Source organism: Necator americanus, chromosome X (assembly GCF_031761385.1).
Source record: "Necator americanus strain Aroian chromosome X, whole genome shotgun sequence".
Classification (NCBI taxonomy): domain Eukaryota; kingdom Metazoa; phylum Nematoda; class Chromadorea; order Rhabditida; family Ancylostomatidae; genus Necator; species Necator americanus.
Genome location: NC_087376.1, coordinates 9,771,187 through 9,784,032, shown reverse-complemented (window position 1 = coordinate 9,784,032; position 12,846 = coordinate 9,771,187). Strand labels below are relative to the sequence as shown.

The 12,846-nt window shown below is 43.8% G+C and overlaps 2 protein-coding genes across 2 annotated transcripts in view; both read right to left on the bottom strand.

Moving 5' to 3' along the window:
• The window catches only part of RB195_022057 (uncharacterized protein), a gene marked incomplete at both ends in the record, with an annotated part of 41,380 nt that overhangs the window by 11,694 nt on the left and 16,840 nt on the right, over positions 1 to 12,846 (bottom strand). The window contains one exon of the mRNA XM_064209057.1: positions 8,920 to 9,009. Within this exon, the coding sequence (XP_064064938.1) occupies positions 8,920 to 9,009 (90 nt within the window). The remainder of the gene's footprint in view (positions 1 to 8,919; positions 9,010 to 12,846) is intronic.
• RB195_022059 (uncharacterized protein) lies at positions 10,415 to 10,915 on the bottom strand (the record flags this gene model as incomplete). Its single annotated transcript, XM_064209059.1, has 1 exon — positions 10,415 to 10,915. The coding sequence occupies one exon, from the start codon at positions 10,913 to 10,915 to the stop codon at positions 10,415 to 10,417; it is 501 nt and encodes a 166-aa protein (XP_064064940.1).

Genomic DNA, 12,846 nt, shown 5'->3' with positions numbered 1-12,846 from the left:
TTGTAGGGTGGATAAGTAAAGCTTAGTTGTTGGAGGCAACTGCAATCTGTTTCCCTTGTACCTCCCAGTCACTTGATTGCAGGCTTTTGGTCGGGCCGACGTGTGGGATACAAGGTCATGAGTCAGTCCTGGCTCAGCAGAAACAGGGAGTCCTTCTCCTGGATCCACCCGCGTCTTTGTGCAGACACAAGGTCGCTTTTGGTCCGCAATTAACCCCCTATCCACCACTTGGGGACGCGTCACGTTGCATCGCGACTGACCAGCTGTGAACCCTTTAGTGAAGGAGATCTTTGGTACACTAGTTCAAGGTTATTTGTCTTTACAAGATTCATCCAAAACGACATCCACAGGGACATAACATCTGCTCGAACAAAAACTGGAGAGAAAAATCGCTACTACTGTGGCGACTAGAACGCTAGGTACCGCCGACTAATGGACGATAACCTCGAAATCAACGGGAGCATTTCTGATACGTTTAAGAACGAATCGCCGCTATGTTTAAACATACAAAGCGACAAGCTCCCTACAAATCACCTCTAGCCTCAGCCCACCAAAAATAGCATGGTCTTAAACACCTCATAATTCACTCCTCTACACAAAGTGCCGGGGTTCTTCACAATTTTTCTTCTTTTTCGTATATTTGCGAATAGGGGCAGCGTATACGAGTCTGATTGCTACCTGCTCGTAGTGGCCCTGGTTTAGCTGAACGCAACTGAGTGTACGCATTGAGAACGTATGAGTTACATAACCCGCACTTTTTTATGGCGAAAGATTTCCATACATTGCAAACAGGTGCTGTCTTCCAGCACATCGCCAAAGCCTATAACCTGAAAGGTCAACTGCCTGAAGGGAGCATGGAATCTTTGGTAACAACCATTCGCTTCGTCACGCTGAACTACCAAACATTGTCGATTGAACTCCAACAAACCGCCCAGTCTAGGCTACTGCGACATATCTGTGTGCGCTTTGCTGCACTGCAGGAAACATGCATGAGAGATCGGCCCGTCATCAGCAATGAAAATTACACCACATACTGTGGCGATGCAGATGAGAAGAAAGTAGGTGGCCGTGATATAACTGTGAGGAACCACTATAACAGGCTGGTGGAGGAATTTGGCTCAACGTCGTCTAGATGCACATTTGTACGACTGAGACATCGCAGAGGACGTAAACTCTAGATCATAAATGCTCACGCACCTACAGAAAATGCTGAGGACAACGAAAAGGACGCCTTCTATGATAAACTGAATGCGTTGATGTCTAAAATAACAAGCCAACACGTGGTTATTGTCGGAATCCACGCAAATGCGATGATAGGACTTGAACAATAATCCGATGTGCTAGGAAAATCGTATTATCCAGCGTAGCGCACATCGGACAATGGTTACCGTCTGCTTGACTTATGTGAACAGGCGGGCCTCATAATCGCTTCTACGTTTAAGAGGAATCATCGACGCCATCAGCTCACGTGGCAGGGTTCATCCCTGTTAACGCCTGAAGAGCAACGCAAGCGGAAGATGAGGACTCTTAAACTTCAGCTCGACTACGTTCTGGCGAGGAACATTCCTCAGTCGGATATCCGAAAATCGAGAGCTCTTTGGGACGTTGTCTCGACTCTGACCACCGTCCAGTTCTTCTTAGCTTTAAGATAAGGTTTCGAAAGGAAAACCGAGGAGTTGCTCTTAAACCGAAAATCGACATAGTAGGTCTGAAAGATGAAGAATGCAGAATAAAATTCCGCCAGCGTGTGCCTATTAATGCTGAAGCACGGTCCAGGAAGAACGATGCTGATGCTTAACGATGCTGATTCCCTCACAAAGTGCATCCACGACTGCAAAGAAAACCCTCCCGGTTCCATTGCCGCGGAAGAAGTTTGTCTTCGCATCTGCGACAACAAAATCCACGTACAATTCTATATGTGTCGCCCGCAGCGGAAAGCCTATGCTTTACTAAAACAGTATAGCGGCAAAAAGAAAAGATGTTCTCCTGTCCTTAACACTGGAGTAGCTGTCGGTGAAGCAGCCCTTCCAGTTTGGAGGGATCACTTCAAGACCTTGCTGAACCGACAAGCGTCATAGGTTCCTGAACTTGGGCACGTTTATAGACCGATATATGCGGTTAACGAGGAACCACCGACCGAGTCGGAAGTTCTGGTCTGAATCGAAAAGATGAAAAATGGAAAATCTGGTGAAGACGATGGAATTAGCGTAAAAATGCTGAAGTATCTTCCTCCGTCTGGGATTCGTGAGATGACAAAGGTCATCCGTTCAATGTGGATAGACGAAAGGATACCTGACCCGTGGAGACATGCTATCATAAACCTCATCCACGAGAAGTTATCCGTCACGGACCCTGGGAATTATCGTGGAATCTGCGTGTTATGTACAAGGTATTGGAGCGGATTATCCTGGACCGACTCATTAGACATCGCGAAAAAAAAAAACAAAGCGCGACGAGCAAGCTGGCTTTCGTCCTGGCCAATCTAAGACTGACCAGGTGTTGATCGTCAGGAGAGTGACCAAAATCTGGCAGCGGTATTCGAGGCCAATGCAATATTCTGAACGTTGAAGCCGCTTTTGACTCTCCTCACCGAAACCCTCTTCTCAACGCGCTCCGCGCCGATGGAGTACCAGAAAAGTTCGTTCGCTTGCTTGGTGACATGAATCAACGAACAACTGCTACAGTTCGAATACCAGCAGGATGCAGAACACCGTTTGAGGTGGTAAATGGAGTAAGACAAGGGGCAGTGGCAGGACCCTTCCTGTTCAACTTCGTTATCAACGACATTATGTGAAGAACAGTAGATCAGTGTCCTGCCGATATCATACTAGCACCATCAGGACGCCATTGACCGATCTCGAGTGTGCTGACGATGTTATATTTGCGGAAAGCAGTACAAAGCAATACGAAACTTCAACATGTTGTCAACGTTGTACCAAAGCTGGCTGCAGCCTATGTCGTCCGTCTACGCCCTCATAGATGCGAGCAGATGTGGATCTCTTCGAGACCTCTAACGGGAATCAGGGTGGGCGGAAAACCGATCGATCTCTTCGATGAGTTGTGTTACTTGGGGTGTATGCTGAAGAACAACGACAGCCATGAGAAAGATGTTCAAAGCAAAGATGCGCTGAGGCCATTTCTGCATTCAACTCTTTAACGAAAGACCTGTAGTCGATCCCCATCGCTAATGAAGTTAAGCTGCGAGTCTGCCTACCCGCAATTCGCAATATCATGATCTACAGATCGGAGATTTGAGCACCATTGTCTACGGTGATGGAGAGGCTTGACTGCACGGAAAGGAAGCTGCTTGGCTACTTTTGGCCTAGGATATGTCACAATGAAGATCTTTCCGCAGAAATTGATGTGGTATAACGGGGGATGACACGTGGAAGATATCAACATCTTGCACCGCCATCGAAAGTGGCTAAAGTAAATCGTTTTCGCTTCTTTGGCAATATATTAAAAGGATCGGCAGACCCCCTTGTTCAATGAGTTCTGAGGAGTTTGTCGGGTTCGAGCTGGAATAGGCCACCTGGCCGAAAACAAAAGTTCTGGACCAAGGTGGTGAAAGAGGACCTGAGGACACTCGGCGTGGATAGGCAGTTCAGGAGAGACGTAATGTTTCGCAGGATACGGAATAGCGACGAATGGATTGATTCTGTGCAAGCTCTCGTAGAAGATCGAGAAGGTTGAGCAGAGCTATGTTCAAGGACGGCACACCTCGCGAAGATGCGGGTAATCGCGTCAGGCCATGACATCAGCCCGCCGATTAAGTAGGTAAGTATTTGCGAATAGAATCACGTAGCCTTAGCAAAGTCCTATTCCAGTAGTTTTGCCCTTTGTTTTACTCTTAGGGTGTAGTTAAAATATTGGTATTTAAAAATTTGATTTCTGTCGCATTTTTGAGGCAGTTGTTGGCGGATTTAGCATCCATTATAGTTGTAAGAACGCTTGCTTCGCTGGTTTATTAGTTTCTTCCAAAGCCAGGGCATGATTTCAAGGACTTTGTTTTGTATGGATTGGTTTCTGCCATTATGTTCGTGTTGTTGTGCACACTTAGTGTTCTTCCAAGAAGGGTTTGGAAATTTCACCGAGCATATGATTTTAGAAAACAGCTAATCATGCACAACTACCTCAGAAAAGTAGGATCAAAATTGAATTCCTACAATCAAGGATCATAGAAGCGCACTAAGAGCAAAACAAACAGCTAAGCTAACAGAAAAGTGTTTTGCTAAAAATAAACAATCCTAACCCAAAAGACTGTTTGACGAAAGAAGAATGAAGGAAGCTCCCGGATGCTTGTCGCGCTCTGTGGAAAGAGACCAGTGTGTGTGTTCACCTATTGCGTGATGATAAAACACGTTTTACGCCGATCGTACATGTTCGAGTTTGAACAACTCCGTATGCAAAGACACTTGTTGAAATGCCTTTAGATCCCGTTGTTGTTAAAAAGGGAAAGGATAGTTATACTTTTAATTAGTGTCTTCGCCTCAATATCATTAACAGTAGTTGTAATACCGTAACTAGTTCAAAATAAATCCTTACAAGATATATCTCTTTTATGAACCGGTGATAGAGGTCCTAACTGTTGTTATATTATATAATGTAGCTTTGATTAGGTTCACGAGTGCCTCTTATCGGTATCTAGCTCAATCATTTGTGATCGCAATCGTTGTTTCTATTAACTTAAGGACCCTGGACGGTTACTCAAAAAGCTGGTGGTGTCCTGCGTACCATGACTTCAGATTCGTGTAACAAAACTAACAGTAATCTGTACCTCGGTGTTACTGTTCAACTCTCAAGATAAAATTGGCTTATTTGGTTTTCTTCGAGTGCCCAAACCTTTTTTTTTAATTTAATTACTTTTAATTTTTAATTACTGTAGCGCAATGAGGTATTTCAAATGACAATTCACTAATGACCATGATTTTCTCTAAGCTTTAGCGAAGGAAGCAACACCGATAAGTCAGTCGTAATAAAAATTTTACTTTTAACACTAACATTATTGCCATGGAGTCAAATTGTCAAGCAGTACGTCAGTCTGTCCACAAATTGACTCTATACAAGTAATCAAACAAGTTTTACACTTTACAACACTTCACAACAGACCTTACACTTCCTCATGGTTGTTTGGTCAGTTGACAAATATTATATATATATATATATATATATATATATATATATATATATATATATATATATATATATATATATATACAAATATACAAATGAAGCGAATTCCAAATATATATTGTTATATTCGGATATAAGTTATTTGCCTTATCTTCCGTAAGTGCGCATTTGCTATACGACTAAAGTAACAACTCGTTCACAGGATAAGCGTAATCCAAGAGAAAGATCATGTTACAACTTGTGGGACACTGTCAATAAACACGAGCTTTATGCTCGATAGCATCTCCGTCAAGAAGAAAGGAAATGAAGAAAGAGTAAACCCATGCCAAAAGACCATTCAAAGAATCACCCTCTTTTCCAAAAGAAATGGGACAAAGTGCTCAAGACGTAAAAGTGCTATTTCGAGCAAAAATAAGCAAGAAATGCGTTGCGGCCGCAATAATATACGTTGCGTGATTTGTTGCCTTTGCAACCACATACAATGCCAATATGATACTAATTCGCATCGATTCGAATCCTTGAATGTGATAGAATTTGACTATCAGAAACATCTCCACGAGTTCGTTCATAGTTCTCTCATTCTCCATACTTGGGATAACGCAAAGTTACGAACGTAAGCAAATTTAATATATATGACAGGGATAGGTTGGTTTAAAGACAGGGACATCTCAGATACCTGTGTTCCTCAATCAGTGTAACGTAATAGTTTGCAGACTTTACCGAGAAAAGCGAATCATCCTCTACGAACCCAGGAATCGGATGGATTTAGCACACCCGGACGCGCCTAAGTACAAACAGTAGTAACAAAGGAAGGGAATTTTCCCGGTCACTGTCGTTCATTTAAATTGTTGTGCAATGGAATGGCAAGGGTTAAAGTGCTTGGTTGATTCTTTTTGGAATCAATGTGTTGGGTCTCAACTAAAAACCTTTAAAATTTGATCATGGAACGAGCAACCAAAGAGGAACCTATTTCCACTGCGCTACACTCGTCCCTTCTTGTATACACCAGTTTCTCCTTTTACTATGAGAAGAATTCCGTCTTATCTGGAAAAAGGCATGAGAAGGAGTCCTGGTTGCCCTTGGTAGTACCCAGGATTATACTATGCAACTTCTACGCAATAGAACTCGTCGTGAATCAATGTGTTGGGTCTCAATGGTCGTCGTGAGTCCGTTAGACGGTCCCAGTTCAATTAATATAACTTATATTAATTAACTGTAATATACAAATAATGTGGGGCGGGTGTGGTGTAGCGGTTAGAGGTTCCGCTTCCTGCACGATCGATCGGAGGTTCGAATCCGCCCTAGTGCTCACCAAGCCTTTCATCCCTACGAGGTCGATAAATTGGCACCAGAATTGTCTGGGAGGATAAAAGCACTGACTTGACACATCGGCTAGCCACCGCAAGTCATTGTACAGGCCAGATACACGTTCGTAAACCTCAAACGATTCTGAATTGAAGTGAACGTGGGGGCGCATCCCAAGCGGATTGATTAACGCCAGAAACTCTAAACTTTAACTTTATACAAATAATGATAAGAAGCTGCCCATCTGCAAAATCGTAGACGTGTTGGAGAACGAATTCTACTATTTGTAATGTTGGATTTTTGGCGACAATGTGTGAGAGAGATCTGCTTCAACTGTTTTTTGGGTTACTATGGAAGATTGGGCGTGAGTACGTTCGCACCACTGAACTACGTCCGTGCTCCTATCTATTCGTGGATAGATCCCAACTTAGTCAATTTCGTGACACGCTGCCGTTACTGCTGCCAAGCAGCAGCAGAAGCAATAAAGTTTGACTGAGTTAAATTGACGAAGGTGCAAGCGTGGTAATGAGTTCCGGTGATGGTGTTTAGGTGGGGAACGGTCAAGAGGTACCCGTATGATGTGCCGCCGCGTATCCAGGAGGCTAATGAGCGTCGTTAATTGCACCGCGCGTCTCATGATACCGTCATGATCGCTACAGTAGCCTGGTTGCTCCTCTTGTGTTACGTCTTCAAGACGCCCCGCCCACGCCACCCTCCCCACCCATTTCGCCGCGTCTGCCACTCTTACGACGATTTTTTTCCGTCGCGCTTACAGCTCTTATGATGCGCTTTTTAAAATCGAACGGAAAGGAAAGTACCTGGTATTAGATGTTGTTTGAAGGTCTACATAAAGTGTGCTTGTAACTTAATATAAAAGAAAGGAAGAATGAAATAGGTTTGTAAAAGTGATATGCCATTTAGAAATGCGAGTGGAAATGAAATTATCCTGTCTCGACTTGTTAGGTGGAAAACACTCATCCATTTCTGGGAATGCGAGATATGTTTCAAAAAATGTCTCACTGATCGGTGTTACGCTATTTTTTTTTTACTTTTTTTTTCTCTAATGATTTCTTTTTGTTTATCTAGCTGGGTAAAACTGGCATCCAACGATTAACGGGGCGCGAATAATGCCTCGCAGACATACACTGTACCTAAAGGTATACCTCGAAGATACAAAGGTCTCTTCTGTTCGCCACTGATACACCTAAGCTGTCATATTGATTTTATGCAGAGAATAAATAGAAATGAAGCGATAAAACGCTGTCGAAAGAACTTTGAAGAACCATATAAAGTTTTATTATATAAAACTGTACGTACAGGCAAGTATTGAAATATGTCAAATATTGGCATATTTCAATACTTGCTCTACATAAACATTATATCTATGTAAAATTTTGAAAAAGTAAAATGTAGAAAGGAGTTAAAGAATGTATACAAAGTAATAAGCGCATAAAGTTGCTGTTATTATAACTGCCGCAGTTGAAAGTTGAACACGAATTCGTTGAATGGCATCGTGACAAACACATACTTATGCACTGCTAGTTTATATAGAAGACTTAGGGCATGAAATGTGTTAAATTATGAGATGTTTGAAAATATATGCGTGTTATTCCTTCCCCTGGAGCATCTTTTTGAAATAATTTTTACTTATTCCCCTCCTTTACTCCCAATAATATGCGCTTAGTTTACTATATCCGTACATCAGAATTCGCCTCGGCAATTCGTTCTTCACTCCACCTTTCAAAATTCGCACTATCCACCGCTTCGTCGCGGCGCGAATGTCGCGCGCGGCGTTGATTAAAGAGCAATAGGGAGGCGGGGTGTAGCTGATCTCAGGCGGTCGTGGAGAATGTCTAGCTGGTGGAGCGGCAGCTGTAATTACGCGGAGGCGCGCGGTGCGGTGTGAGGACAGGAGCGGTCAGCCGGTTTTCACGGGTACCTCTTGTCCCGCACCCGAAGAGGGTGATTCCGTTTATCTCTCCCTGTATCAGTGTAAACGGACGACCCCGGAACGCAGTTTCTTACAATGCTCTTGCAATGCGCACTCCTCCCACCTGCGATTCGTGATTCGTCGAAAACCCGGAAGAATCGCAGCTGGGATTGGGCGCAAGGGTGGCGCGCTGCAGCTGAAGCGGTCGTAAGAAACAGCGTTCTGGGATCGTCCGTCTACAGTGATACAGGGAGAGATAAACGGAATCACCCTCTTTCCCACAATCTACGACACCGTACACCGTATAGGCATTAACCGCCTGAAACCCGTACCGATTTGTGGGGTGATGTCTTTAACTTCTTAACTTTATAGAGTTCTCGTTTAGTCTTAAGCTTTTTATGGGAGTCTGTGCTTTGATGACCTCGAGATTTAGTCAAATAACTCGTAAAAACAGAGTTTAGTCTTCTATAGAAATAAAAGGTATGTTACGTGACATTCATGCCGAAAAACGATAGTACAAGATCACAAAAAAGAACTGTGAAATAACATACACGACATGTCGTACAACTTCCATTAGGCGAAAACGGCCTTGTTGCGCTAGCCGTATCGACAGCAGGCATACAGTCAAAGCGGAGTAACGTCTGCAAATAAGGAGAATCAAAATTCATCCATGGGCGCAGTTCGAAACTGCGATAACGCTATGGTTTCCTCCTTCCGTTCTTTTTTTTACATTCAGTAATTTCTTAAAGGGTTCCTATGAAACTTCGGTTTTTTTTTCTCAAGGATAACTTGTGTACTGCATAACGCCAGCAAAATACACACTTCTGGATGGGAACTATTTCAACCGAAAGACGACTTTATAATACGAGTATGTTCGTCTAGAGACAGTCTTCAAAGTTATTCAAAGCTATACGTCATGTCGAATGCAATGCTCACAAACGTCTCCTGAATTCTCGGACAGATCCTCAGTTTCAACCAACTAGAAAACGTCTTCAAACTGTGTTCAATTCAATCAATCAATCTCGCCCTTCCAGCCTAATTCAAAAACGTATAATTGAGAAAAGCACTGGTTCTAAGAACTCTGCATCTTGGAGTGTTTATGCAGATGAAAAAGTGTTCATATAAGAAAAGTCCTGTCCTGAACAGATTATAAATATCGAAGAATACGTAATGTTGTGTATCTCTGTTCATTCGATATAGTTTTCCTCATACTGAAAGAGGGATTCTAAAAGCACGAAACTAACTAAAACGTTACGTAATATCAGGCTTTTCCATAAATTTGCAAGCATTTTTACTGTCAAGCTATTCTTCTACGAATTCCTCGTTACCCGGCAAAGGGTGCAGTCTGTTCAAAAGTGCTCTTTCTGTTCTAAAAGCGTATGCCCGCTGTTTTCTTAGGTAACCTGAATTCTTCAATGATTCTGTAAAATGAAGATTTCAAGCAGTATAGTCCAGCATTTTCGACAACTTTCCAAGAGAAATTTATCGATGACCAAACGCCACAGGAGCAGCTCATGAGATAGGGGCGCGTACAGAGATTATGCCACAGGTGAAGTTTAAAAAAAGTGGATGTCAGAAAAGCCAACTTTTACCGCTTGGAAAATCTATCATAGGAGTTTGAAGTTTGAAAAAGGTCCGTATTTAAGACAACGACGAACATACATAGGTTTGTGATGCAGAAGGAGAGTTTTAGAGCAGTGCACACGTTGTGCTGATTACAAACAAATCGTTGGAAGACAAAAGTGAAGATAGAAACACTACAAACTTGTGGAACATAACTAATATATTCAAATAATAAAGCCAGAATGCTAGTATCTCAAATAACTTTAACCAGAAAACATTTGTAAAGGAAAATACGTTACGACAGTTTTAGTAGAGATACATCCACCTGTCAGTTACCGTACAGAAGCGATTGCATAATCAAGACTTCAATTTCTGTATTTCGGAATTAACCTGGTGTGATCTTGAAATAAATATTAGGGTGTTCGGGAAGTATCTGCCAAAATACGGCAAAATTTCAAAAAAACACAGCTTTTTAGCATTTTATTATTCGACGAAATAATCCCCATCAACATCGACAACCTTGTGCCAACGTCTCACAAGGTCACGGATTCCTTTGACGAAGAACTCTGGCGACTTGCAGGCGAACAAAGCCCGAAGGTCATTTTCGAGGTGGTCACGATCATCGTAGCGCTTCTCTTCCAGGTGATGCTGAAGCGAAAGGAAGAGGTGGTAGTCGCTCGGAGCCAGGTCCGGGCTGTACGGTGGGTGCGGTACAACTTCCCATCCGAGCTCCAGAATTTTCTGGAAAGTCTTCTTCGCTATGTGAGGGCGCGCGTTATCGTGCAGCAGGCGAACGTTGTCAAGCTTCGGGTGCTCCTTGCGAATATTGTCGGCCAATCTTTGCAATTGAGCGCAGTAGACCTCGGCAGTAGCTGTCGTGTTGTCCGGCAGCAGTTCGAAACTGTAGATTCCATGAACTCCCCACAAGGGGCTCAGCATGACCTTCTTCTCATGGATTTCACCTTCCACGAAAGGATCCGGCATTTCATCGCCAGCGCACCACGCACGTTTGTGGGTGTGGTTGACGTAGAGGACCTATTTTTCATCTCCAGTGACAATGGTGTCCAGCCAGTCGAATCTGCGGCTTCTGCAGAGCAGCTAAGTGCAGATGTCCAGGCGTCCTTGGAGCCACTGACCGAGCTTTCTCACCATTCCGAGAGATCGCAGTCCATTGCTCACGGTGGGCAGCGAACAGCCAAGACTGGCAGCAAAATACCGCACACCTTCATATGGATGCTGCTCCGCCAGATTCTTCAGTTCGTCCAACGATATTGCAGTCGGTCGACCAGAGCGAGGCTCACCTTCGAGTTTCTTGTTTCCGGCTTTGAAGCGCTGGAAGAAGCGCGCACAGACCGCTCAGAAGGGGCTTCAGTGCCGAATACTTGACTTATGTTCCGATGGGCTTCAGCAGCGGGGTGGCCAGATTCGAACTCATAAAGGAGTACGTGCTGAATATGGGTGGAATGTTCGGCCATTATAGGATGAAATAGGCAAGGAAGAGGGAGCCAGACATGTTATGTGTATACAAGCGGTAGTGTACTTACATAATATATTTAAAGCGGGAACTTCCAGGACATCTCAAAAAACCTGCGCTACTGCGAAATTTTCGGCAGATACTTTCCGAACATCATAACAATATACTTGATCGTCGCATAAGTCCCGGTTTTTTGGAAATCATTCTACTGGAAATATTTCTAAACTACCTATTCTTTAAATCAAACGTTTGAACCATCTGCATTCGCCATTCGTCGGCAGCGTTTGAGCACCTAGAAACAGGTTGGAGGCTTACCAGCTAGCCGTAGCTTTCCAGCGTGCGGGTCAAGTTTCCCATGCGAGTTCGGACGTTACATGTTGAAGAACACAAGTATGGACATTATTGAATAGCCCTCCGAGCAAAAGCTACCAGCACCCATTCCATTTCTGGACCACCAACAGGAGAGGAGAACCTTTTTGTGGTGGAGATTGGGCTTGGGAACCAGCTCGGTCTCCTCATTGGAATCCATTCACTGTTTCTTCCTCGCAATATTTTTGTACGCGATCCATGCTTCATCTTTAACAATGAACTCTTCAATAGAGCTTGTCTCCTTTAAAGGCGGCACAACACAAATCTCAGCTGGCACGGATTTCAGGTGGAGTATCCGTATACAGGGTAGTAAATAATGGAGACGGGGTGGTTCCGCTCATCTCTCCCTGCATACCTGCAAACAGCCACCTCCAGAATGCTGTTTTGTACGACGGCAGTAAGTGACGCTACGCGTGCGGAGTGGCCCGCTGCAATAGAAGGCATCGTACAAAACAACACTCAGGGACCGGTTGCTTGCAGTGATTGAGGGAGAGTTGAGCGGGACTACCCCGGTCTCCATAATCCCCGTATACGAATACTCCACCTAAAATCCGTACCACCCAGATTCGTGGTATGCTGTCTTTAAAGAGAATGAGGAGTCGATGTGTTCATCTTGAAAGGTCAAAGGCCGAGAAATCGTGGGATCCCCATTGACCGAGTATCTGGATCTGACCAATTTTCGCTACACTATTGTGGAGTCAAGCATGCTTGCTAACTCTGTACCGCTGGCATACGGGTCCGCCTCCAGAGTTCGTACAGTTACCTCTTGGATTTCGCGATCCACATGGTGCACATCTTGTAAGAGATGACACGTTTGCGTATTACGGGGGAATACCCGGCGAATACCTGGGTTGCGTTCAAGCCAGAATTGTTGCAGAGAAGTAACGGTTGCGTTAGCGAATAGCACGTACGCGAAGGAAATACAGAATCATCAAATACACTGGAAGAGATTTACGCGAGAAACCAATATGAAGTGACAAAAATGTAGGATTTCGGCTTATCCTTTCTGGAACACGTGTCATTACTTTAGCTACAGTTTACATTTTTGTCTTCTTTTAGGTTTTATGAAACT